Raw genomic sequence first — 26,819 nt, 5'->3', positions numbered from 1 at the left:
AACAAATAGTAATAATATTCTAATTGCACACCTTTGGTTGCACAATGTAGCCTCATCGAGGTCCCTGGTTCCGAAGGAGGAATCTAAAAAGCAATGTTCAAGAAGTTCTGCGGCCTACTTTGTTAATCCTGATGGCATCGTTATGGTGGAACCTCTCAATGGATCCTACAGGTTTCCTACAGTTAACGCAGCTGAATATCTCGCCAACAAAATAAAAAATATAATTTCTTACTAGTGAAGCCTGAACGATCCGACCTTTAATGTTTGATACATTTAATACCTTGTCAGGAAATTAGTTAACGTTCCGTAAACAATTCACGAAGTTCAATCAGTCGAGTTGCATGTCTACAACAAAGATCTATTGGGTTTTTTTACTTCTTCATGTGTTGAACGTGGATCCAGGGTGCGATTTATTAAACTTAAATATAGTCTGCTGTTCTCGTGTATTGCGATTACATTGTTATTTGCTTAAATAAAAGTGTATTTTACAAATAAAAACCAATGAATGTAATGAACTTTATCATTTCGAGACACTTTAGCACCTGTTACCATGTTGATCATATTAAATAAAAGTGAAGTATAATCTTGTTTCCTCCTTTCCATGATGTATAATTATTACCTTGTTCCTTCCTTTCCATGAAGTATAAGTACAGTCTTGTGGCATCCTTTCTATGAAGGATAATTAGAACCTTGTTCCCTCCTTCCCATGAAGAATAAGTACAACCTTGTTCCACCCTTTCTCTTGCGCATGTGATAATGAAAAAGTACTATTAATATTTTCTTTCATTATGATTGTTTTGTACAAAGCTACACGTGGGTTATCTACACTAGCCTCTTCTCTAGTCCTCCCACTCTAATAGAACAAAGAGATTTGATAGCCACAATTATAACGCACCCGCTGCTCCAAAGTTTGGAGAGTAACTTCGCTGCTATGAGACGATAGACATACTTAGATCAGTATGTTACCAGGAAGTTTTTACGTTTGTTTAGCAAAGAATGTTAAACGACAGATCAGATTCACTGATTATGGAAGTTATAATTTCTTACTAAATGGTGTAAAAACTAGTAGAGTACAAAAGTCTGATAGTGTTTACATTAAATAACTTTAAGATAATGCTTTCTTATCCCTCAAATTTAATGGATTTTGGCTTCGTTATTGGATAGTTATTATACAAGTCAAACACTTATACATATCTTCCACGATTGTGTAAAACAGTTTGTCAGTAAGCAGTTTACATGAAATATTGTGTCTTTAAGGAACGGCAAGAAAATATAAAAATAGTATGTGTGAGAGTTTAGAAAATAAAGTTGAATCTGCAATGTTTTTAAACACCAATAAAAAAAAATTCACGAACAGATATTGTAACAGAAAAACATTTGAAATGAAACATGCACAGTGACAAGTTCAAACCTTTTTAAATTTAGTGAATGTAGTTTTCATAAGCAACTGTTATTATGGATTTAGTCACGTAGAAACAACGTGACTAAGCCTGTTAAAGAGTTTCTCAGCAAGGATTAGAATCCAACATTTTCCAATTTTCTTTGGTGTTGGAGTTTATTTTTCAGTATTTTAGACAAACTGTACGTATTACAATCGCTCCACCCAGTTTTATTTAATCTAAATTTCTTGAATCAGTATGTATAGTTTTCATATTAACCTATCAACTTTTATCCTGAAGGTTTAGGGTAAACTCCAATTAGGTTTCCCTAAATTATTGTTCTGATGTCTTCAGTAACAATCGTCAGTACTTTAAATACTGCAGGAAAAGACTAGTGCAGAAACTGTATTCAAAGGTATTATCATTATTATTAATATGTTAATATATTTGTTGCTTAAGTAACGATGATTCTTACCTGTATTAGTGATTGTTATCTAACATCAGAATAATTCTAGTGTTACGTTAGGGTGGAACCTCTGAATAGATTCAACAGGTTTCCTACAGTTAACGCGACTGAATATCTCGCCAACAAATTTAAAAATACTTGTTATCAGTGAAGCCTGGACGATCTGACCTTTAAGATTTGATACATTATATACCTAGTCAGGAAATTAGTTAACGTTCCCTAAACAATACACCAAGATCACTCAATCGATTTCCATATGTACAACAAAGATCTATTGGGTTTTATTTAAACGTTTGTGTTGAACGTGGATACAAGGTGTCATTTATAAAATTTACGTATAGTTTGTTATTTCATGTATCGCGATTACATTATGTTATTTGCTTAAATAAAAGTGTATCTTACAAATATAAACCAATGAATGTACTTTGTTTATCATATCAAAAGACTTTAGCACCCGTAACAATGTTGATCATATCAAATGAGAGTTAAGTACAGTCTTGTGACGTCATGGAAATAATCGAAAAGTACTGTTAATATATATATTTTTTTCATTTTCTACTAAGCTACACATGGGCTATCTGCAATAGCCTCGTCTCTAGTGCTACTGCAATAAAACAAAGAGATTTAACAGCCACAATTATAACGCACCCACCGCTCCTAACTGCAGAGCGTGATTTTCCCGGAATAGGACGAGTTTGTTTTGTTTGTTTTTTTTGAATTTCGCACAAAGCTACCTCGAGGGCTATCTGTGCTAGCCGTCCCTAATTTAGCAGTGTAAGACTAGAGGGAAGGCAGCTAGTCATCACCACTCACGGCCAACTCTTGGGCTACTCTTTTACCAACGAATAGTGGGATTGACCGTTACATTATACACCCCCACGGCTGGGAGGGTGAGCATGTTTAGCGTGACGCGGGCGAAAACCCGCGACCCTCGGATTACGAGTCGTACGCCTTACGCGCTTGGCCATGCCAGGCCGAATAGGACGAGAGTCATAGTTCCAATCCATAGCCCTGTAAAATAGCCAACGAGTTTTTATGTCTGTTTAGCAAATAATATTAATAGACAGATCAAATTCACTGACTATGGAAGTTATAACTGGTGAAAAAACTAGTTCAACATAAATATCGTGTGGTGTTTATAATAAATGGCTTTACAATAATTCTTTATCCTCTCAAATTTTGTGGATTTTTGCTTCGTTATTGTATAAATATTAGGTTGAGGAATAATTCGTGAGCGTTTTTAAATAATTTCATTCAAGCATTACATGCAAGACTATACAATACTTCAATGCATGAACACATTACACCCAAAACATTTATTATGATACGTTATTTCATGTAATACCTAGGTATATAGTATGCATTGTTTTAAACGAAATTGCCAGAAATTAAATGCGAAAAGCAGATGGTGTCGAAAATGCTCGATTTTGTCCACTTGACATTCCATTTAATGAGCTGAAAATGAGAGCAAAAATTAAAGACATATGAAAATCAAACACACCATCTATTAGAGCAAAAAAAGTATCTACCAAATGACATGAAATATTTTGCGAAAGCGTTTCATTTATGAATATATTTTTTTAACTTGAAAAAACGCTCACGAATTATTCCTCAACCCAATACATTAATTCAAAATTTGTACATCTCTTCCATGTTTCTGTAAAGCAATTTGTTTATCAACGAGTGGTTTACATGAAATATTGTATCTTTAAGACATGGCAAGAAAATATGAAAATAGTGTATGTGAGAGTTTAGAAAATAAAGTTGAATCTGCAATGCTTTTAAACACCAATACAAAATCATATGAACAGATACTGTAACATAGAAACATTTAAGATATTAATGCAAAATAATCTTGATTTAAGTCAAGTGAATAACCACTATTAAGATTCATTATGAATGTTTTCAGCCGAACATTACATTTTCAGCACGGGATACAGAAAAGCGGGTTTTATGAAAATTATTTCTTCTAATCAAATAACTAATTTCAGGAGGAAAAGGTTTTCTGAGAACCTCTGAACCTTCCAAGCCCCTCAAACGACTGCTTTCATGGACTGATGGACACTATTACAAAACGTAAAATTTAGACCAACTTGACCATGGAGAAGACAGCATGTGCAGTGACAAGTTCAAACCTTTTTCTTATATCTGGTGTATTTAACGTTTATTAGCAAATGTTATTATGATTTTTTTTTACGAATTTAGCTTTCGTAGTTTCTACGTGACTAAACCTGTTGAAAATTTTTCAGCAAGGATTAAAATCCAACATTATTCAGTTTTCTCAGGTATTGTAGTTTGTCTTTTCAGTATTTTGGACAGGAACTTTACGTACAACAGTGGTGCTACTCACAGTTTTGTTATTTACTTTAAAATACTTGAATTAGTATGTACATGTATAGTTTCCATATTAACCTAACACGTTTTATCCGGACACTTTAGGGTAAACTCCAGTTAGGTCTCTCTGAATTAATGTTCCATTCTTTAGCAAAAATCATTACTTTAAAAACTGTATAATCATAGTTGTACAAATGCTGTACTCTAAAGTAGAAATAAAAATATGTATTATTTATTTATTCTATTTATTGAATAATTATTGAAGTAATTAAGTAATTTATTGAAATTACTATATAATTTCAACTGTCGTGAAGCCGAACATGAGTTTTCTTACATTTCATCGAGTTACCACAGTTGTTCCATATACTTCTAAGCTAGTCCTACCATTTTTCGTATTTAGGCCTACTTGCAATACACGTCTACTGCTTCTAAAAGTACATACAGGCAGGTTCAATTACTTTCGAATTCTCTTTTACGAAATGAACCATTCTTCCTATCTATTTGAACAACGTTAATCTCACTTTAACACACATTAACCTTTGGGGCTATATTAATCGTTAGGCCTACTTTCTCTGTCCAAATGTCTCTTTTAGGTGACATTTATTTGTTTCTTACGCGTACAGTCTTTGTCAGAGTGTACTTTTCCTGCTCATCTCGCACTATTTATAGATTTATTACTTATATGTTTGCTCTCTATATCCTCGAGATTAAGAAATTCACAACAGATTAACACTCCTACGAAAAGTGGGGCCTAATAGGCCCCAGACCATTTCATTTAAATACAAATTTATTAGCCTAATACTAATAACCTTTCACGTTGCTCTGGGGCGTATACAAATTTATTAGCCTAATATTAATAACCTTTCAAGTTGCTCTGGGGCCTATTAGGCCCCACCTTCGTAGGAGTGTTAAATAATCTTGAAGTCAGTGAGTTACCAGCACAACGTAGGTCTCTTTCCGTGTTACGTAACTAAACTTATCATAAAATTTAATTTGAAATTATTGCTTCTCACTATCTTGTTATGAACAAAACTAAACAATCGTAAAATATTCATTCACAAAATAAGTAATAATATCTTTACTGAATGGATTTTGTTAAACGTAATGAGACCATCATTTTCAAATAAGATGCTGTGCATAATCGTAAATTACTTTAGTGCAATTGTAAGTGTTCTGAAATGGTAATTGTTTTGCAGTATCCTTCGAATGAATATACACGTTACATCTCTGATATTCTCTTCGGAAGAAAGAAAAGAATAAAGCTAGCAATAAAGTCCTTTTGCCAGCAATATGATAAGTTTCTTTTAATACTTTGTACCATATCAAAGTGTTCCTTAAAACATGAACATACTTCAGTGAATAAATCGTAAGAACCTCAGTAGTACCACGAATAAAGTAATGTTAATAAATTATAAGATACTCAAAAGTGTTACAAACACACTTTTGCGAATAAATCTTAAGATCATCAGTAGCATCATGAACAATCTTTCCTGAATAATTCTTATTATGCCACTGGTTAAATTTTGTTCTGGCAAAGTGGTTTATACCAAGAAACCGACTTTCAATTCTCTTGGTGGACAGAGCATAGCCAGCTCTTCGTGTAGCTGTGAGATTAAATACAAATATCGTTAAATTTTGTTCACCTAGAACAACTAACTTATAATATTTATAATTTTAAGTTTGTAATCATATTTTATGTGTAACTATCAGTTTTGTTAAAATGTAGTTATTGGGAATAAGAGAATAATACTGCGTTGAGACTTGGCAAATAAGTTTCATAAGACATACAATAAAATATAAATCGCTACCAGGTTCGCTAATTACAGTCTTTTTAATTAGATTTACAAATGACAAAGTGAACAACATCAATGATAGCTTGCATATTTAAGATAATTGCTCTAAACTTTTCTTCATGGAAAAGCAAAAACAAAACATAACTCTGACAGTTATAAATTAAATGTACTCACGTTTCTGAAACGTTTTGATATTTAAATTTACTTTTTCACTGATTAGTAAATTTAATCATGTCAAGTTCTTTAAGTAGTTGAACAGTAATGTTTAAACTCAGAGTAAGATTAACATGGGGTAGCTTATAGCTGAAACATTTTTGTCTGATCATTTAACTTTCACCTTTTCTTCATAAAAGTAGATATTTGAATACAAATAATTAATATGGAGTACGCATAAATCAACTGCCTGATGGATGGTTTTCATAAATATGTAGTCGGAATCTGAATCGAAGTTTCAAATGCATGCATGTTATATAGAATTTACAATGAACAAAATTTTTGTGTCAGTATATACAAATCTTGAATTTTTCGTACTTTTCCAAAGTTAATAATGAGTTACTTTATCCCGAATAGACATATCTATATATATTCAGTTTCATTAAATTTCCACCTGATTAATATTAACAGTTACAATTTAAGTTCCGTAATTTACTCACAGATGACGTGTTAGGTTGTGACCTTGTAACAGGGCAAAGCACAAGGTATGTCTGAGTAGGTTGTCACGTGGTATACATAACAGTGCTTGTACACGTATGTTGTAGTTCGTTTATATTAATTATTTTTCCGTTCTGTAAAGTTTTCGTGTATTTTCACTTTGAATAATTGATTTGTAAGGTAATTGTTATTTTAGTTTTTATAGAATTCTGTTTTACTAAATATATTAATTTAAACATATTATTTTACTCCATAATATATTCGTATTTAAATTTTGCTAACATTTAACCCATACTTTCACCAGCCATTGCGCCTAGCGTTACATGCTTTTTGTACTGGTCTTGGTGACAGTTTAAATTTAATGTCTGAAAAATATTTGTTTTGTTTTGGACTTTACTATTGTGTCCACATATTGTAAATTACTGCAGACTAACACTAATTAATTTGACCGTCATTGTTGGTTTGTGATATAACTGTGTAACTTATACCAAAAATATAATATCTTCACCTGTTTTGTTATATGACGTAAATACATGTTGGTATTGGATGATTAATATAGGAGGAATTTATTACTTTTTAGTGACTGGTAAATAACGTAAATATATTATTGTATTGGATGATAGTTTTGTGTGTACGCGGTTGTGTCTAAAAATGACTGGTATGCCCCCGGCTAGTACAGCGGTATGTCTACGGATTTACAATGCTAAAATCAGGGGTTCGATTCCTCTCGGTGGGCTCAGCAGATAGCCCCATGTGGCTTTGCTATAAAAAAAACACGACTGGTATGTGACCTTCCAATATGGCGGTACTGGTTAATGTGTATTGCCAACTTTTATATATTCATGGATGAATTTTAAATTTCTTAGTTTGTTAAATAATTATAAAACTGTTGCAATTATTAGTCCAACTGTGAGATTACTTATTGCATTATTCTACAAATAATCATTACAGTGTCAGTGGGTTGTACTCAAAATGTACGGTTTCAGTATCGTTGTTCCCTGTTGCATAGCAGTGTGTCTTTAGACTTAGACCGCTGAAAACTGGGTTTCGATACCTGTAGTAGACAGAGCACAAATAACACTTTGTGTACCTTGTGCATAGTCACAAACAGACAGCAGACAGTATTGTTATCAATTTAATACATATATTTATGTCACAGAATCATTTTCCGAGGTAGTCCAAAATAATGTATTGGTTTCTTTTGCAACTGTTGAACAAAATTGTAGAAACTACATTTACTCCTGCTCTCCCCACAAAATAATCGATTACGTTTCTATTCTGATGAATTTTAAATTTAACAAGTTTTTCTCTTGTGTAGTTAAAAGCATAGTTTATTGTTTTGTTTTTTATAAGACCTGACTATTTTCATTTTATCCTCAGGTTTCATGATGACCGAAGAAGGTCGAAACGTTGTTCGCTCCTCTACTTAAAAGTTTTCTCAACCCAAACGAGCCGTTTTTTACATATATAAGCGCTATTCGTTACTAACTTCATCCCATGATAACAACGCACTTTTATAGTCTATAATCTATATAATAAATGGTTTTTCACGCTATGCTCCGCGGAGCCTTGGGTTCCGTCACAGTTATCTGGATCTCCGCTAGGAAATTCCAGAACACTAATATATTTTCCTAAAACTATAAAATTGATTCAGAATACGCTGTACAAAAAAGTAAAAAATAAAACATATCGTTTATTGTAACATGTTTATTGGGGCCTTTTAATATTTTATTCTGTCTAACGCCAGATGATTTTATTTAGCTTAGGAGTTCTCGAAGTGAAAGTGTTAATACAATTTCAATTAACTTCGACAGTGGAACCATTGGTTGAAAGTAGATATGGCTCCATCTCAAGATCGCATGCGTCATTGGAGATGCAAGATTGCCTAGTAATTTTCGTATGAAACATCGGTCAACCCTGGATAGTGATGCCAAATCTGGATTAGCGGCTAAACCTCGAACGATATGAAACATGACGTCATAGCTAAAACTTGTCCATATTTGAAATATTGTGACGGAATTAGATGCAGTATCAATTGTTTCAATTTCAACGTATCTTTATATTATAAGAAGTATAATTATATTTATGACAATTATAATTAGTAATTGTTAGGTTAAGTTAAAACCGTTGTACTTAAATTAGACAAACTTGGTCATACCACTGTAAGCTTCGTGCCCTTATGGTTATGGTTACGGTGTAATTCGTTGGTAAGGCACTGGGCTTGTAGTCTTACACGAGGCTACACAGATACCCGTAGGTTGCAAATTCCTATTACACCAAATATGCTTGCACCTTGTAATCCGAGGGACGCGGGTTCAAGTTCCTATTACACCAAATATGCTTGCCGTTAGCAGCAGGGGCGTTATGTGACAGTCAATCCCATTAATCATTGGTAAAGGAGTAGACCAAGAGTGAGTGGTGACTAGCTGCCTTCCCTCTAGTCTTACACTGCTAAACTAGGGAAGGCTAGTGCAGATACCCCTCGTGTAACTTTGCGCGAAATTCAAAACAATTAAAACAAAGAAACAAATGATCTCTGTGATGTCATGTTTCCTTTTATTTCATTTCGTTGGATATATTGACGCATGTCAGATCTAGCTAAATATTTTGTTATTTGGCTTGAAATTTTCTCTTAAAACAAAAAAAAAATGTAAAAATAATAGCTTACTCTTTCCCTTTAGAAAAATATATTATTCTAGAGGCCTAGCCTTCTCTCACAAATATTTTTTTCAGACTTCGTTATGTCAACACTGATGATGAATAAATCATGATGATAAAACTCAAGTGTTTGAACGCGTTTTCATTTATAAGCTATTTTGTGTTCTTGAAAATACTTTAGAAGTGCCAAAGATATAAGAATACGTTTTTTGAACAAATTAATAACTAATTGTCACCCTTATAATGGATAAGTGGCTGAATATCGGTAATAAATCTAATACAAGTAAAAATCTTCCTAGGTCTAGGCCTAATATGAATTCATTGGCGTTATCGTTGTGTACAAAACTTTAACGCAGAATGATGCAAGGAGTAGTGAAACAAGAAAGAAAAGAAAGTGTGCAGCGTTGTCCTGCTGAAAGATCCAGTCATTTCCACACAGGCAAAGGCCTTCAGTCAATAAGAATGCTCTCTCAAACATGCCAATATAGTTAGACGCCCCTGTATAACCTGATGCTCCATTGTTCCATGGAAGGAGAAAGCACCCCAGATCATGATGGAACATCCTCCACTGTGTCGCATAGAAAATGTTTCCGTTGGAATATCCTTATCGTGCCAGTAACGTTGGAAGCCATCTGGACCATTCAGATTAAAATTTTCCTCATCAGAGAGCAAAGCCTTTTTCCACTTTTCTACGTCTCATGTTTGGTGAATCTCAGCAAAGTTTAACCGAGCTGTTTCGTGGTGTGGAAGGAGGCGTGGCGTCTGAAGACGTTTACGGTTTTTTAAAGCCTTTCTCTCGCAGATGACGTCTTATTGTTGTTGAGCTGCATTCTGCGTCCGTAAGGGCTTTAATCTGGTTCGATGTTCGGCTGGTGTCTTGCCGAAAAACCTGTCGAATCCTCCTGCTCAATGCCGATGAAATTTTCCTGGGGCCGACCACTTAAAATTCTCGTTCCGTGTCCCTCAGGGTTTTTTAAGCAATTTGCAACAGTAGTTTTACTACGCCCAATCTCACCAGCGATGGCATGTTGGTAGAGAGACCTTGCTTTTGCAGCTGGCCATTTCTGCCACGTTTAAACTCTGTCAACTTTTCAGCCTTTGCCATGTTCTTACCCAATGTAACACAGGAGATATCAGTGGGAGATATTGATAATGCTACTGCTTGAACATAAATGACTAAATTTCGTTATGTGCTTACCGATTAACGCTTAGTTTCAGTGTGGTCATAAACTTTTTGACCAGCTAGTGTTTAGGCTAATTTCATAGTGTTCACATTTTCCCTATTAAATGCTAAAAAGGTTGTTTATTTTTATTTTCCCTTTTCTTATTTTCATCTTTCGTAGCTCTACTCAAATAACTGGTTGAATCTAAAAACGCAAAATGCATATTTTTTATGTTCATTGGCCTTACGATTTTGGCCATTAGTGTAATTGATTTACAACAATTGGTGGTACTTCCATCCTCATTCAGAAAAATTACTGGGGATTCAAAATCCCTATGTTGACTCAACAACTACCAACGATTTGCCTTTGAAAGAGAAAGAACAGCTGATAGATATTTCAACTGATTAAACCCTAAAAACAAAATTTCAACACGAAGAAATTACACAATTTTGGATTCAAATGGCCATGGAATGCCCTAAAATAAGTAACAGAGCTTTGAAAATTTTGATGCGTTTTCCAACAACGTATCCTTGTGAGCAAACATTTTCACTGTATACAGCTACAAAGACCAAATTTAGAAATACGCTAAATATTGAAAGTAATTTGCGCTTACAGGTAACAACCGTACTTCCAAATATTGAACTACTTTGTGAACAAAAGCAAGCCCATCCGACCCACTAATAAATAAATAAGTACACTGAACTTTTACTGATATAATTTTTGCAAGCAGAAATTTTTAAACAGATATTTTAGTGTAATTTTTTATTAAGGCTCCGAAATAATTATCTTCTTTCTGATGTGAAGCTCCGCAGATCTAAAAAGTTTGGGAACCCCTGATCAATACAACAAATCTTTGTCCTTACAAAGTACGTGTGATTAGATAATTTACGAGAACTGATGTGGCTTCTCATCAAGTTGTCGACATCGAAGTAGTGGGTAAGTATACACATGAGAATTATATGTGAATAATATAAAGATATATATTCTTTAAAATGTGATACACTAAACCAAGTAAACGTTTTTTAAAACGTGTTGTTTTTGTTGGGATTTTTTGCTGAAGTACCAAGATTTGAAAAACAAATTCAGACAAAGCGGTAAAATACAAATTCAAAAAATTGCTTGGTTTTTAAAAGGCTTAACTTCAATTAAATCTGATATTAAATACTAACCAGGAAAGGTTTTATGTCAGACAAGAAAAAAAATTATGAAAATTAGTGTCGGTGCTCAAGATGGAAAGTTGTGTTTTGTTCTTTATAGCACGAAAGAAATTACATGAAGCTTGTTTCATTGGTGCTGAAAAAACTTGTGTCGATGTGATGAAAAACAAGAACTGTTTACATAAAATGTTAAGCCTAGAAAGTGTTGATACATTTCAAGAACAAACTGAAAAATAACTACCAATAAAAAGTTTTCGTTCTTAAAACTGATAAACATGTTTCTTCGCAAAGACATTTTGGAGTTCAAAGTTTTGTTTACTTTAATCGATTTCCCAATGTTTTATCAATCACTTCTTTGTGTCTCTAAATACACTGGTTAACGTGCTTACAGCTGTAATTGTTTAGTTGTATGTAACAGTTTCACACCACTTGCACCTTGAAGACAGAAATCGTTATACCCAATTAAAATTAATAAATTTATCATTCTGATGTAGAGATTACAATATTTCGGGGCTGAAAACAATAATTATAAATTCATTCCACATGATAGAATTAAAATAGAAACATGACAAAGAAGTTTAGACATTATTGAATAAAAGAAAAAAACAGTTTGAACTTTTGGGCAACTGTATTTGTTAAAATCATAGACATACACGTTCACAATTATTACTGACAATCCGTAAATAAATCGTGCCCACTGCTTGTTGTTGCTGGTCATTTATATTCTTGTACAATAAAACCTGTACAACCCGGAAATATCAAAATTTTGAATCATTATCTCAAGATTTCTCTTATAAAATGCCCTCTACATGACGGAACCTGCGTAACGCGAACGGAAGACTATCTTTCACTTACATCATCTATCAACAAGTACGATTAGAACCCGAGAAAGGCTGAAAAATGTTTTTGATTGAATATTATTATTTTTTAAATATTAAAAAAAATTTTGTTTAATGAATAATTTTTAAATATTAATAAATTCTCGGACATTTTGTAAGTATTGGTTAAATATATTCTCTTTATTTTTCTGCCGTCATTATTTTTGCAGTTAAATTAGATTCAGGATGTATGGAAATATATTTGTCTTTTAAGTGCAAAATTCAACTCAATAAATAATTCTCACGAAAAAATAAATTATTATCTTTCCTAATTTTAAAATTTAGGGAAAAACATACCATGGTTAATAAGTAAAAGTAAAAATCCGCGCTATTTCTAAATCTTTAGTATAATATTCTACAAAGTAAAAAAATTTCTTCTATGAACTTCTTTCCACGTGGTAAATAAAAACATCCTTTCTGTTAATTAGAACGATTGATTATAAAAGTGTAATTTTCCTTTTGTTCTTCTCCAGCACTACAGTTTACTCTTTAGTAGTCTTACGAGTACGTTTGACCACTGTGTCTGTCTTTGGCAAGTTTGGTTTAGGCGTTCGACACATGATTCCAGGGTCGCGGGTTCGAATCCCCGTCGCACCAAACAAATTCGCCCTTTCAGCCGTGGTGGCGTTATAATGGTCAACTCCACTATTCTTTAGTAAAAGAGTAGCCCAAGAGTTGGCAGTGAATGGTGATGACTGGCTGTCTTCCGTCTAGTTTTACACTACAAAATTAAGGATGGCTAGCGCAGATAGCCCTCGTGTAGCTTTGAGCGAAATTCAAAACAACCAAACGAAGTGTCTACTCCTCTCTTCTGGTAACTCATTGATAATATAGAGGATTTATATTGCTAAAATTGGAGGTTCGATACCGTTAATAACATATAGCCCATTGTGTAGCTTTACTGTTAAATTCACCCTCTCTGCACCCCAGTGGCAACAGCGATATGTCTTCAGACTTGCAACGCTATGAACCGGTTTCAATATCCGTGGTGCGAAGAGCAAAGACAGCCCATTGTGTAGCTTTGCATTTAATAATAAATTAGTTAAAAAGTATTATATTCCTGACTACTCCATTAACATTAGATGTAACTGACGTTCTAGTCATGTTTATTTGTTGATGGGTAGGAAAGCTCTAGAGAAAACACAACACGAAGTTATAACAATAGATGTACACGTAAGGCAAGTTTAATTAAATATATATATTTACATTTTCACGTCCCGAAAAATTACAATATGATGGCCTGTATTATGAGTTCTTACTTCAGCTAATAAGCAAATCTCACAGTAAACATCGGTACTATAATAAAATATGGGAAATTGTTGACTTCCATGTTCTGGATGAGAATGTGAATGTGTCTATGTGACTGATTACACGTCAGGTAAGTGTGTGCGTGATTAATTTTGGCATGCGGGCAGGTCAAACTGCACGTCATGACGTTTTAGTGAGTTACATAATAGATAATAAATAAAATTGTAAAATTATATAATTTTAAAGTTCTTCATTTATTTTTAAGAAATATTTTAAAATAATTTCAAATTCCCCTATAGGGAAAATTTGGATATTTGTTTTTGAGCAGACTCCCCCTTCTGTTCTTTTTTTTCCATCTCCAGAAATTTACGAAATATAACATAAAGTATTCTTTGTAATATCATCATCTGTATTCTGAAGCTATATTTTATATTATTCAGTCATGAGGGGCTAAATAGCAATCAATGAAAATTCAGAAACCACTTTCCACGCCTATCTCTACCATGCTCTAATTTATAATTTGCTAATAGATTTTTACGATACCAACTGTAATTAAATGTATAACCAATGAAAAGTCAAGATTTCAACTGATTCATTGCCATAGTCGTCATACCACCTGGGTTAACAGATAATTTACAACTTGGTTTGACGTGATAAAAAAAAAAATTCCCAGCAGCACCCACTGGGAAGAATAGTTGAATTTGTAACTGCTCCAGTATCGTAGTTGGAGATGCTCGAGTACCTCCAAAGGCAATTTAATATCACCGGTACCTGTTACAGACAGTAAATGTAACGACGTTTATTCGCCCTCATGTTGAATGAAGACGCTTGACATGTTCATTTTTTATCTATATATCCGAAAATAGATCTTTCTCCTACAATGGAACATGTTCGGAAAGAAAACAATGATTTGCCAGAAACCCGACAAAAAGATTTCAAAGAATTCCAAGAAGGCCAAAACAAAAGAATATAACGGTTAATATATTTCGCATATACATTTCCAGCAGCACATGAGACTTATGGCGTCATTTGTAAAAGGTCTATAGCTGAATTAAATAGAATATTGAACTTGCTTCAACAATCTTCAAAAGAATAGCGTGCTCTTCATGATGTATGACAGGAAAAAGTAGCCGATAATCTTAATACTGTAAAGAGTTTCGACTCAATAAGCAAAAACGGGTAATACATAGATAATACCGGTCACAATGTTCACCAAAAAATAGTACGTTGTGATCGATCTTCACACATGATAATCGACAACCAAATAAAAAATAAGAAAATAATTGTTCAGGTCTAAGAAAACAAAGAGCGCTTTTCGTATAAATGAAAGTGGTACAGCAAGTATAAGTAATAATGAAATAGCTGTGCATGTACAAATGATAATGAAATAGTCATGTACGTGGAAACAGTTTGTTTGTTTGTTTGTTTTTAGAATTTCGCGTAAAGCTACTTGATGGCTATCTGCGCTAGCCGTCCCTAATTTAGCAGTGTAAGATTAGAGGAAAGGCACGTAGTCATCACCACCCACCGCCAACTCTTGGGATACTTTTTTACAAACGAATAGTGGGATTGATCGTCTCATTACAACGCCCCCGTGGCTGAAGGAAGAGCATGTTTGGTGTACGGGGATTCGAACCTGCGAACCTGAGCTTACGAGTCGAGTGCCTTAACCCACCTGGTCATGCTGACCCGTTGACGTTGATGGAGACGTATTTATTGAAATATGGAAATATGTAAAGTTTGGAACTAATACAAATACACAGAACTCCTCTGAAGAGTCCTTAGAATATCTTCTCAGCTAGTGTCAGAGCAAGCTCGGCAAAACAAACCTGTTTAAATAGTGCCAGTCACGAAAAGAGTTGATTGAAGCAACAACAATGATCCAAATATTTTATATGAATCAGACAATTAATTTTAAAAACACCTTTTTCACGTCTATAAATACAACTTTGTAAATCATACTTATGCAGTTGTGTATTACAGTTTTAAACTGTTTCTCTCCTTTAAACAAAATCTACTAAGCTCATTTATCGTTAATACATTTCCAGTCACGCTTATACACTCGTGCACCAGGTTTTTCACATTTTCAGCGCTCTTTGCACTAGTAAGTTTACACTAAGAGTATTTCTGTAACCTCAGAATATTGGGTTGAACAAACAAAATATTCTCAATGAAAATGTACATTCTGGCCAATCACCGATAACGTTAACTGTTATTGGACACTAACATTGGCGTGATAACAACATACTCTTAGTAATGTAACATCAGCTTATTTGTCTCTAAACCGAACGATAAATCTGTTTCATTACGTAGTGATTCGAGACTTCAGCAGAACTGATGATTTCTATTCCAGTTGTCGACATCGAAGCTGTGGGTAAGTCCGTGAACTTGAAAATTACAATAAATATAAAATAAGCTTTACACATGATGAAAATAGAAGAATATGTGTTTTTAAAATGTCGTACAACAAAGTATCAGACCGTAAAGAAATTAGACATTTCTAAAATCGTGTTTTTTGCTGAAATATCTCAAGTAAGAAATAAAACCTAAACAATGTAGGACAATACAAATTGTGTCATAAGAACTACTTGGTTTCTGATAGGCTTAACTTCAAATAAATCTGATGTCTGGTGTGTCTTTTCATTGAAAAAAAAATTATGTAAATCATTCCTGGTGCTCAAGATGGAAGATTGTGTTTCTGAACTTAATAGAACGAAAAAATATTACATGAAGCTTGTTTCATTGGTGCTGAAGAAAACTTGTGTCGATATAATGAAAAACAAGAACTGTTTACATTAAATGTTAAGCCTAGAAAGTGTTGATACATTTCAAGAACAAACTGAAAAATAACTACTAACAAAAAGTTCGCGTTCTTAAAACTGAAAAAGATGTTTCTTCGCAAAGACATTTTGAGTTCAAAGTTTTGTTTACTTTAATCGATTTCCCAATGTTTTATCAATCACTTCTTTGTGTCTCTAAATACACTGGTTAACGTGCTTACAGCTGTACTTGTTCAGTTACACTATTTCCACCTTGAAGACAAAAAATCGTTATGCTCCAATAAAAGCTAATAAATTTATCATTCTGATATAGAGATTACAATATTTCGGGGCTGAAAACAACAACAATTATAAATTCATTCCGCATGATAAACTTAAAATAGAAACATGTCAAAGAAGTTTAGACATTATTGAATAAAAGAAAAAACATCAATTTGTGGAAACTGTACGTGTTAAAATCGTAAACAATTATTACTGACAACCCGTAAGGAAATCGTGCCCAGTGCTTATTGTTGCTGGTCATCTGTATTCTTATATTTCCTTAGTGTTTCTCATCTGAGATTCGTAAAACATGTTCGCTGACATCCACTTTGTCACACTCAAAAATTAAAATCACTCAAAAATAACGCTCACATAAATACGTGAATTATATTATTTAATATTTCCAAATCTGATTTCACTGCACTTCAATGAGTCATCGGAAAGGCTTGTAGCGCTAAAACCCTTGACGAACACAACACAAATAGCCAACTATGTAGCTTAGAATTATGTAACATGTTGTATTTTTATTCTATAATTTTATCGTCAAAACTACAGCTACTCATTTGGTTATCTGTTCTGTACCCACTATGGAAAGTCAAACTCTGTATGTCAAGTTTATAAACATTTTAAACTTGATGTTTAGTCAGCTTCGAGCATGTTATTGTAAACTAGCCAAGACATAATTTACAGGACCGATGTAATACAAAGTTAAACAACTATTATTTCCACTATGTCTGTCAAATCCACTATAACACATTTTTCACTAATTTAACTAATATATGAATGGTAATTGGTAGGCTTACTAATTGTAAATCGAAATCAGATTTGACATCTATATAATACTGTTTCGTGAAGTACTCGGGTCTTTGAATGATTTGGTGAAAAGTACTAACTTTTCTCTGTGCGGGAAACGTGATGGTCAGGTGGTCGGGGTTCGATACTCAACAACAAAAATTCACCCGTTCACTCGTGTGAGCGTCATTAAGCCACTCTCAATCCCACCATTTGTTGGTAAAGGAGTAGCCCAAGAGTTTGCAGTAGGTGGTCATGACTAGCTGTCTTCCCTCTTGTCTTTCACTTCTAAAGTAAGGACGACTAGCCCAGACAGTCCTCGGGTAGTTTTGCGAGAATTAAAAATTATATCTAGACGCTGCAATATTTCAAAGTTGAGTACAGCAGTTTAAAAGTATGGATTACATAAAACATACAAATGCGCTGGAAGATATTTTATAAATGACTATTCTTCGTTTGTTTAATTTAACGAAAAGTTACTTGAGTCCTATATGCTCTAGAAATTCTAAATTTGAAGTAATATACTAGAGGAAAAACAACTGTAAATGCCACCCACCACTAGCTCTTGAACTACTCTGGAGTTTATTTTCAGTGAGTACAAACCCCAGACGTTATGGCCATTTACTCTCTCATTCGTCAACATGAGTTTACAGATATCACCAAATCGGTTCATTTAACCAATACTGCTTTTCTTGTGTCCCAGCTGTACTGATGAGTTCCGTATTGAGCGAAATGTGTCGGCGTTAATGGGCATTGGAAATATATCTTTATTGGAATAATTTTATTCGCTCTTTTACTCCTTAAATCGATAAGTGCCTCAGCAAAGAATCCAGTGTTAAATATATGATAAAAGTAACACTATCTTGTAACAAGTATAATTTTGCTTCTCTAACTTCGAAAATGCGTTCACACCGACCCAGTTGCTGTAATTAAACATATTGTTTTTTTACAGGGTTGAAACAATCTGGTCAGCCGAGTAATGAAGCATTCCGTAAAGTGGCGTCAGAAATTCACCAAGCTTTCTCACAAATTGGTTTTGTTTACCTTGTAAACCATGGGATATCACAAGAACTAGTATGTCGTGCTCTTTTAATTACTTGTTTTCTCCAATTTTCATTTTGTTAAGATTGAGATAGGAAGTTTACAAAAAACGACAGAACAACATGTAGTTGTATATATCTTTTCTGTTTTCTAGTTTTCCGCCATTTTCCAGAAGTCCAGAAAGTTTTTTCTACTTCCTCTTGAAGTAAAAGAAAAATACAAAAGACTTCCAAATCATTACGATGGCTACCTTAGTTCAGATAAAGAAATGTAGGTAGAAGATTAAAACATAGAAAATATCCTTGTAGTTAATGTAAATTTATTTTGTTATTTTCCCCCAATATATTTCATAAAATCACAATAAAAATTTTAACAATAATCATTTTTGTTTATAAAGATTTATCTTGGTAAGTGAAGAAGTGGAACTCCTGATAAATGAAAGTCTATCTTACAAAAGTTCATCAGATATTCCTTAGTGCTGATTTATCTACTTTTTGATTTCATCTATTTAGATCAATGTTCTTAAACAATCGCGACGCAATATAATCATTTCTGTACTACTACCCCTTCGTTAGAAAGAAGCCAAAAAATCAAACCGTTCAAATAGTATGGAACTAGATCCTGGTTCTCTGATCCTCCCGACCCAGCATGGCAAGGTGGTTAAGGCACTCGACTCGTAATCTGAGGGTCGTGGGATTGAATCCCTGTCACACCACACATGCTCGCCCTTTCAGCCGTGGGGTGATATTATGTGTCGGTCAATCCCACTATTCGTTGGTAAGAGTAGCCCAAAAGTTGGCGGTGGGTGGTGATGACTAGCTGCCATCCCTATAGTTTTACACTGCTAAATTAGGGAGGGCTAGCTTAGATTGCCCTTGTGTACCTTTGCGCGAAATTCAAAACCAAATTATTCCTACCAATATTATTAATACATAAAAATGACAACCACAGATTGAAATGAATGGAGCACTCTTTCAGATTGCTACATCTGCAAAATGTTTAGGATTTACATTTGACTCAAAACTAACGTGGGTAAACCACAGAAGTGACATAAGAACAAAAATTTGGCGAAGAACAAACTATGCTAGAAAACTAACTGGTAAAACCAGTGTAGCAACAGCAGATAACATCATAAAAATATATAAAACGTACATTAGTCCTGTCAATAATTATGCAGCCCCTGCATGGATAAATGTAAGTAAAAAAAACTACTTCAAACAAAACAACAAACAATACAAAATACATTACTTACAACAGCTTATAAAGTACTCAGAACAACATTATCAGAATTCATGTATAAATACGCGCACATAGCAAATAGACTCCTACATAGTACAATGAATTATTTTGACAGAAATTGGAGAAAAAATGAACTAGTAAGCGAACTACACAGGAAGTGTATACATGATGAGGATAGACCTAAACACCTTTTCCCAGTGAATATATATTTTCTAAATAAAGAGAAAAGGTAATCTATAAACTAAACTACACATTAGTTTATTGGTTAATTACTAAACTTTGAAAGAGTTTTTTAATGTAAATCTTTTATAGTTAATACCTATGTAGTGAAAGTGCAAATAATCATGGAACTATAAAGAAAAATGATTTTGCACCAAGTGTATGTGTAGATAGTGCATGGACATTGCCCTGAATGGGGGCTGAGTTGGTACGGGTTACGGTAGCCCTCGTGTGCAGTGTATAAATACACTTGACAATTGTAAAAACAAATATAAGGGAAGTAGGAGAGGTCGACGAAACATGACCCTCCTGGGTATATAAACATCAATACCCAAATACCTATGAGAGAGAGAGAGAAAATATCACTAACAACAAATGTCCTCTGTTGGTTGTTAGCAAAACTCTACTTATTTTAAACATTCCACAGTTGTTAAAAAACATCAACCACCCACTACGCTCAAATAGATATTTTGATAACGGAAAGAATAAAAACGATAAAAGAAAGTGACGAAGATACAAAATAGGTTATTTGAATTAGTTATTAAAATAAATATTTTTATATTCATTTCTATTGTACCTGGTCTCTAAAGTATAATAACAGATACCAAATATTTTTCTAATATTTTCATTTGTTGGAAAGCATGCTTCCAAAACGTACACACACACACAGTTTCTACACTGTCTGTGTATTTGGTTCTTATTCGCCCTGTTTTGATAAGGCTACTATTTGTATTAAGTATACTGAGCAGTGTATATTATAGTGTTGTGTACCTTGTCCTCTAGACTGCGATTCTTCTCCCTAAATAATTACGTGAAACAGTTATATTCACTTTCATAGAAAATGTACGTCTTGGTACAAAGTTCCTCCAACCTCAGTTTCTTTTTCACCTTCGACACTTTTACATGTTACCTTTTGAGTCCATTACAATAAAAGTGATCGACTTTCACTATCACCTCGTACATTGAAGTATATTTACCAAGAATAACAAACTTCGCCCTTCACAAACACTCATCTTTTGTACCAATTCTGATTATACATAAACACAGGAGCGAAACAAGACCACTTCTTCACCTTGGTTGTGTATGGAGATTCATAGAACTTCTATTTATATTTACAAAACAAATTTACCAATTATTACCTCTGTTTAATTAACCAAGTAACTAAATGTCTCCTGACTCCTAAAAGTTAACAACCTCTGTGTTTCTTTCATCATTTAGTCTCCAAACGGGAATTCAAAAAGAAATAAAAGAAACTTATGGAATAGTGAACAGTGAATGTATCTTTCCATCTGACCAAGATACTCCCGGATTCAAAGAAACTTGTCTTGACTTCCTCGAGGCGTGCGTGAACCTGTGTCGCCGTTTTTTGGTGGTTCTTGCTTTATCTTTAGGTAACATTTTGACTTCCATTTAGAGATGAGAATTATTTGTCAGTAGTATTTCTCCGATTATTTAACTAATATTACTAGGATAATGTCTGGTACAATATCATGTGTAAACAGATTTAACACATATTAGTACAGTTTGTTGATTTAGATGTTTGTCTCATCCCCACCCTCACCTGAAAATATTTCTTGGGCTCCCGTTTCTGTTAATTCAACAACTTTAGATCACGTATTGTTTACAATATGTATTAATTTGTACATAATCAATTTATTGTTATAACATTACCAATTTAAAACAATATGAATTCTCAACAATATAGAAATCATTTTTTCACACTGACTTACAGATTAGTAATGGTATAGATAGGCTGTAAATGTTGTGTTCAGTGGAAGAACAATATTTTTACATACCCTTGTTTGTTTCTCTTCATTTTATGTTTTTGTTTCTTGAATGTTCTCTTCCTATGAAGTATTTTAGATTTATTAGAATTATGGTATTAAAAGAAAAAGACTCACTTGCTATAAATTAAAATTATAGATTAAATTCATTATCTCGGTGTAATAAGTGTGTTTAATTTTCCTTTATAACTGAATGTTTTTTGCTGCCCAGACCTCGCAGAAGACTTTTTCTTGAAGAGACACCAAGAACTCACAAAGTGCAAAGAAAATGCATCAACATTAAAACTGCTGTACTACCCTCCTGTAACAGATGTGACTTGCCTTACAACGACTGTTCGTTGCGGTGAACATTCTGTCTTTGGAACGGTGACATTTTTGTTTCAAGATAATGTTGGTGGTCTGGAGGTAACGATAAAATTAATGTATGTAAATGAGTAAATTAAAAAAAAAATTTCATTACGAATTTCGAAAGTACATTAAACCGAAACGTCTACTGTTAACCTAAATAGTTTTAAAATAATTGGACATTAGAATCTTAATGTAACAGAATGTTTAGATAACTGTACAGTAATTACACAGTTTAGAAAGTTTGTTTAATGTTGTATAATATATAAAAAAATTATAAGTGCATGTAAAAAATAAATTTTGATGAAAGCTATAAAACTAAGTTATATTACATTAAACCAAATTACAAACATTAGTTTATGTTTACTATTCGAAAGTAAGTTATTATTTAATTATAAGGAATTAATTCGTTACGAATTGAACCATTAGAGGATAACAGTAGTTTTATAAAATGATTTTTTGGAATTTTGAATAACATACAGATGGTGGTGATCAAACCACCAAAAAAATTAAAACTTATATGGATGAAAATTCCAAAGAAACCCTACAATTGAAATTGGACAACGATTTACTAAAACGTTCTTTGTTTTATTTTTTTTTTTTACTGTTTGCAACATATGGATTTGGATAAGCCAATGGTACGTCTTCTTTTCTGTATACAGTTTCGGACCTTTGACGCAGCACTTTAACTGTTATCTTACCCTTCTCCCATTAGCAAAGATTGGACAACCTTGTCAACTCGTATTGACTACATGTTGAGTGATATTAAATCTAGAGTATATATAAATTATCTAGAAGCTTTGTTTCAAGATGTTTTATCACAAGTTTCAATACATTTTTTTAAATTTAAACAATCATAGTTTTTGATAAGTTATCCAACGATGTATGTTGTTTTTTAAATTGAGTGTTCAAACCCTTGCATCATACTTGAATGAGTCGATTAATTAGAGGAGACGTTGTTATCACGCAGAGGACGATTATCTTCCCAGCTAGTGTTTTTGTTTGTCGCAATTTTTGTTATAATTAATATTAAAATGATTAAGGTTTCACAGATTTAACCACACTTAAGGTTCCATCTGATTTGTACTTTAGTTTTCCTTGAGTATCAAATTTATTACTAACACACTTATTATTATTATTATTATTTAGTATACGTGTGTGAGTGTATCGTTTAGAAACAATTAAAAATCGCGTTATGTATATCGTATAATTTCACATGAAAGATTAGAGTTTATAAATCCTGAATTTTTATATTTCAGGTAAAAACAAAATCAGGAGAATGGATACCTGCTACGCCACTCGGGGGAGCCATTTTGGTGAACGTTGGAGATTTTTTGGAGATGTGGAGTGAAGGAGTATATTCAGCCACGGTTAGTGATAACTTGTGAATGGAACAACTTAGCTGCGCTATCTATTAATCGCAATTGTAGTTAAATCTGAGATTATATATTTGTAACATTCTCACTAATAAACAGTAATATATAGTACAATATCGTTCATATGAATGTTACACGTAATATTTTGTGTGTGTATTTGTGTACATAATTCTGTACACATTATTTTATTTACGTCTAAATATTTATTAGGAACATGTTACACTGAGTAACATCTATAATTATACATATTTTGTTTGTTTATCGTTAAACACAAAGGTACTCAATAGGCTCTCTGTGCTCTGCCCTCAGCTGTTATCCAAACTCGATTTGTAGCTTTATAAGTCCAGTGAGTTACCGGGATGCAATTTTACAGATAATCTGAGTAAATAGCTTTGTTCTATCGCGATTTAACTTTAACATAATGCAGGAGATTATCGGATTTAAATATAGATTTAAAACGTAAGCTATTAAATCAACTAAAATCACATTATATTATTTAACCCTAAAGTAAATATTTACTTTGTTGCTCATAAAATGGTATTCATAATCGTTATAACAAAATAAATAGAAAAAGCGCTTTGAAACCGTTATTTTTTATTTATTTCTAGATAAGTATGTACTAACCATTTAAATTTTATTGATTCATTAATTGATATAGTATTAATATTCTAATTGCATATCTATGGTTTACACTTTGTAGTCTCATCGAGTGCTGGTGCCGAAGGAGGAATCTAAAATGCAATGTTCAAGAAGTTCTGTGACCTACTTTGTTCATCCTGATAACATCGTTATGGTGGAACCTCTCAATGGATCCAACAGGTTTCCTAGAGTTAACGCGGCTGAATATCTCGTCAACAAATTTAAAAAAATACTTGAGTCGTTCTAGTGAAGCCTGGACGATCTGTTTTTAAAGTTTCATGCTTTTAATGTCAGTCAGAAAATTACTTAACGTTTCCCAAACAATACACCAAGTTCAGTCAGTCGGGTTGCATGTGTGCAACAAAGTTCTATTGGATTTTATTCGTTAGTTTATGTGTAGAACGTGGATGCGGGGTGTGACTTATCAAATTTATATACATAAAATGCATTACTTCCTTGAAGAAACGGTATATTTTCCATTAAGGTTACCTTCTATTGTATAGATAATTCTAGGGACTGGAAATAAATTTCCTCCATGATAACCTTCTAAGTAAATAACCTTTTCAAAATAAATACATTTTTAACTGGCAAGTCTTTGAAAGATTATTTTTGTTGTTCAGATGACCGTGTCAAGGAAACTAGTGGACCAATTGTGAAACAAAGTATATGGACCACCGGTATGTGAACCAATCAATTAATGAGGAGGTGTGTGTTGTAATCCATCTTTGTGGAAGACAACGTACACTTCCGTGTACTGTATGATAATGGTATCATGATAACTGTTGATAAATAAACAGACATCCAAGACTACATTCCAGCAGGATACTGCAGTTTATATTCTGCATGGTCAGGTTTCCATGTCAAGGTTCTCTTAACACCAAAAGTGACGTTTGATGCACTTGTTATATTGGCATTCAAAGAATTTTTACACATAGTTTATACGTGGATGTACACACAAATAGATTCACGAATAAATTTCTTGTAAACCATGAATAAGAAATTAGATGAATAAACTTCATATATTCAGAAGAAAATTAAAATTTTCTTTCGTTATGTACTGTTTATTGTTATTTATGTATTGCGATTATATTTGCTTAAATAAAAATTGAATGTGTACAACAGAGATCTAGTGCGTTTTTACTTACAAGTTTCTGTGTTGAACGTGGATACAAGGTGTGATTTATGATATTTACGTATAGTTTGTTATTCTCATGTATCTCGATTACATTATGTTATTTGCTTAAATAAAAGTGTATTTTACAAATAAAAACCAATAGATGTACTTTGTCTTTCATATCAAGACTTTAGCATCTATGACAATATTGATCATATTAAATAAGAGTTAGGTATAGTCTTGTGGCGTCCTTTCCATGAATGGTAAGTAGAGTCTTGTTCTATCCTTTCCAAAAAATCTCCGTCATGTCAAACATGCTGGCTCTTTCATCCGTGGGGTCGTTATAATGTGACGGTTAATTTCGTTATTCGTTGGTACAAGAGTAGCCCAAGAGTTGGCGGTGGGTGGTGATGACTAGCTGCTTTCACTCTAGACTTACACAAAGGTACCCAATAGGCGCTCTGTGCTCTGCCCGCAGCTGTTACCCAAACCCGATTTGTAGCTTTATAAGTCCAGTGATTTACCGTTGAGTTACCGGGAGGCAGTTTTACAGATAATCAGATAATTGGTTATCTGCGCCTGTGCTCTGCCCAAAATGAGTGTGTAAACCCGGTTTGTACCGTTGTAAGTCCGCAAATGTGCCGCTGTGCCACTGCAGGAGAGGAGTCATCTGTAAATGTAATTTATCGGAATTCTTTTTTTTTAACAAACTTCAGATAAAATTAAGAAAAACATTACAGAATGAAACATAAAGACTGAAAAATGTGTGTTTCTTTCTTTTAAAACACTAGTCTCTAAGATTATATATAAAAAATACATCAAAGTCATCAAGCTAGCCCAAATGAACAAGTCTTAAGTATAATATTCTACAAAGTAAACAAATTTATACTGTGAACTTTTTTCCACCTGGTAAATTAAAACATCCATTCTATGAATTAGAACGATTGATTATAAAAGTGTAATTTGCCTTTTGTTCTTCTCCAGCACTACAGTTTACTCTTTACCAGTCTTACGAGTACGTTTGACCACTCTGTCTGTTCTTGGCCAGATGGGTTAAGGCGTTCGACTCAGGGTCGCGGGTTCGAATCCCCATTGCACCAAACATGTTGGCCCTTTCAGCCTTGGGGGAGTTATAATGTGACGGTCAATCTCACTATTCTTTGGTAAAAGAGTAACCCAAGAGTTGGCGGTGGTCGGTGATGACTGCCTTCCCTCTAGTCTTACACTACAAAATTAAGGATGGCTAGCGCAGATAGCCCTTGTGTAGTTTTGCGCGAAATTCAAAAACAAGCAAACAAACTGTCTTCTCCTCTCTTCTGATAACTCAGTAATAATATAGAGGGTTCATATTGCTAAAATTCGGGGTTTGATACCGAAAATAACTCTCTGCACCCAGGTGGCAACAGCGATATGTCTTCCGATTTGCAACGCTATGAACAGGTTTTCGATATCCGTGGTGGGAAGAGCAAAGATAACCCATTGTGTAGCTTTGTGTTTAATAA

At 33.4% G+C, this 26,819-nt stretch overlaps 1 protein-coding gene across 3 annotated transcripts; it reads left to right on the top strand.

The window, feature by feature from the left end:
• Positions 1 to 6,697: 6,697 nt before the first annotated feature.
• Positions 6,698 to 25,477, top strand: LOC143233452 (uncharacterized). 3 transcript variants are annotated; one of them, XM_076469703.1, is made up of 9 exons: positions 6,698 to 6,803; positions 11,249 to 11,380; positions 16,041 to 16,101; positions 18,513 to 18,634; positions 18,756 to 18,871; positions 21,278 to 21,450; positions 22,055 to 22,248; positions 23,448 to 23,558; positions 24,265 to 25,477. In XM_076469703.1, the coding sequence occupies exons 3-9, from the start codon at positions 16,065 to 16,067 to the stop codon at positions 24,448 to 24,450; spliced, it is 939 nt and encodes a 312-aa protein (XP_076325818.1). In that variant the 5' UTR covers positions 6,698 to 6,803; positions 11,249 to 11,380; positions 16,041 to 16,064; the 3' UTR covers positions 24,451 to 25,477. The 3 variants fall into 3 exon arrangements, with proteins under 3 accessions (XP_076325818.1, XP_076325820.1, XP_076325819.1); XM_076469705.1 differs by having other exon boundaries at positions 23,448 to 23,614; positions 24,265 to 24,404; XM_076469704.1 differs by having other exon boundaries at positions 6,736 to 6,803; positions 11,215 to 11,380.
• The last annotated feature ends 1,342 nt before the right edge of the window (positions 25,478 to 26,819 follow it).

The sequence above is a fragment of the Tachypleus tridentatus genome, chromosome 12 (assembly GCF_004210375.1).
Source record: "Tachypleus tridentatus isolate NWPU-2018 chromosome 12, ASM421037v1, whole genome shotgun sequence".
NCBI lineage: Eukaryota > Metazoa > Arthropoda > Merostomata > Xiphosura > Limulidae > Tachypleus > Tachypleus tridentatus.
Note: the sequence above shows the minus strand (reverse complement) of the source record. Positions and strands in the feature narration are given on the sequence as shown.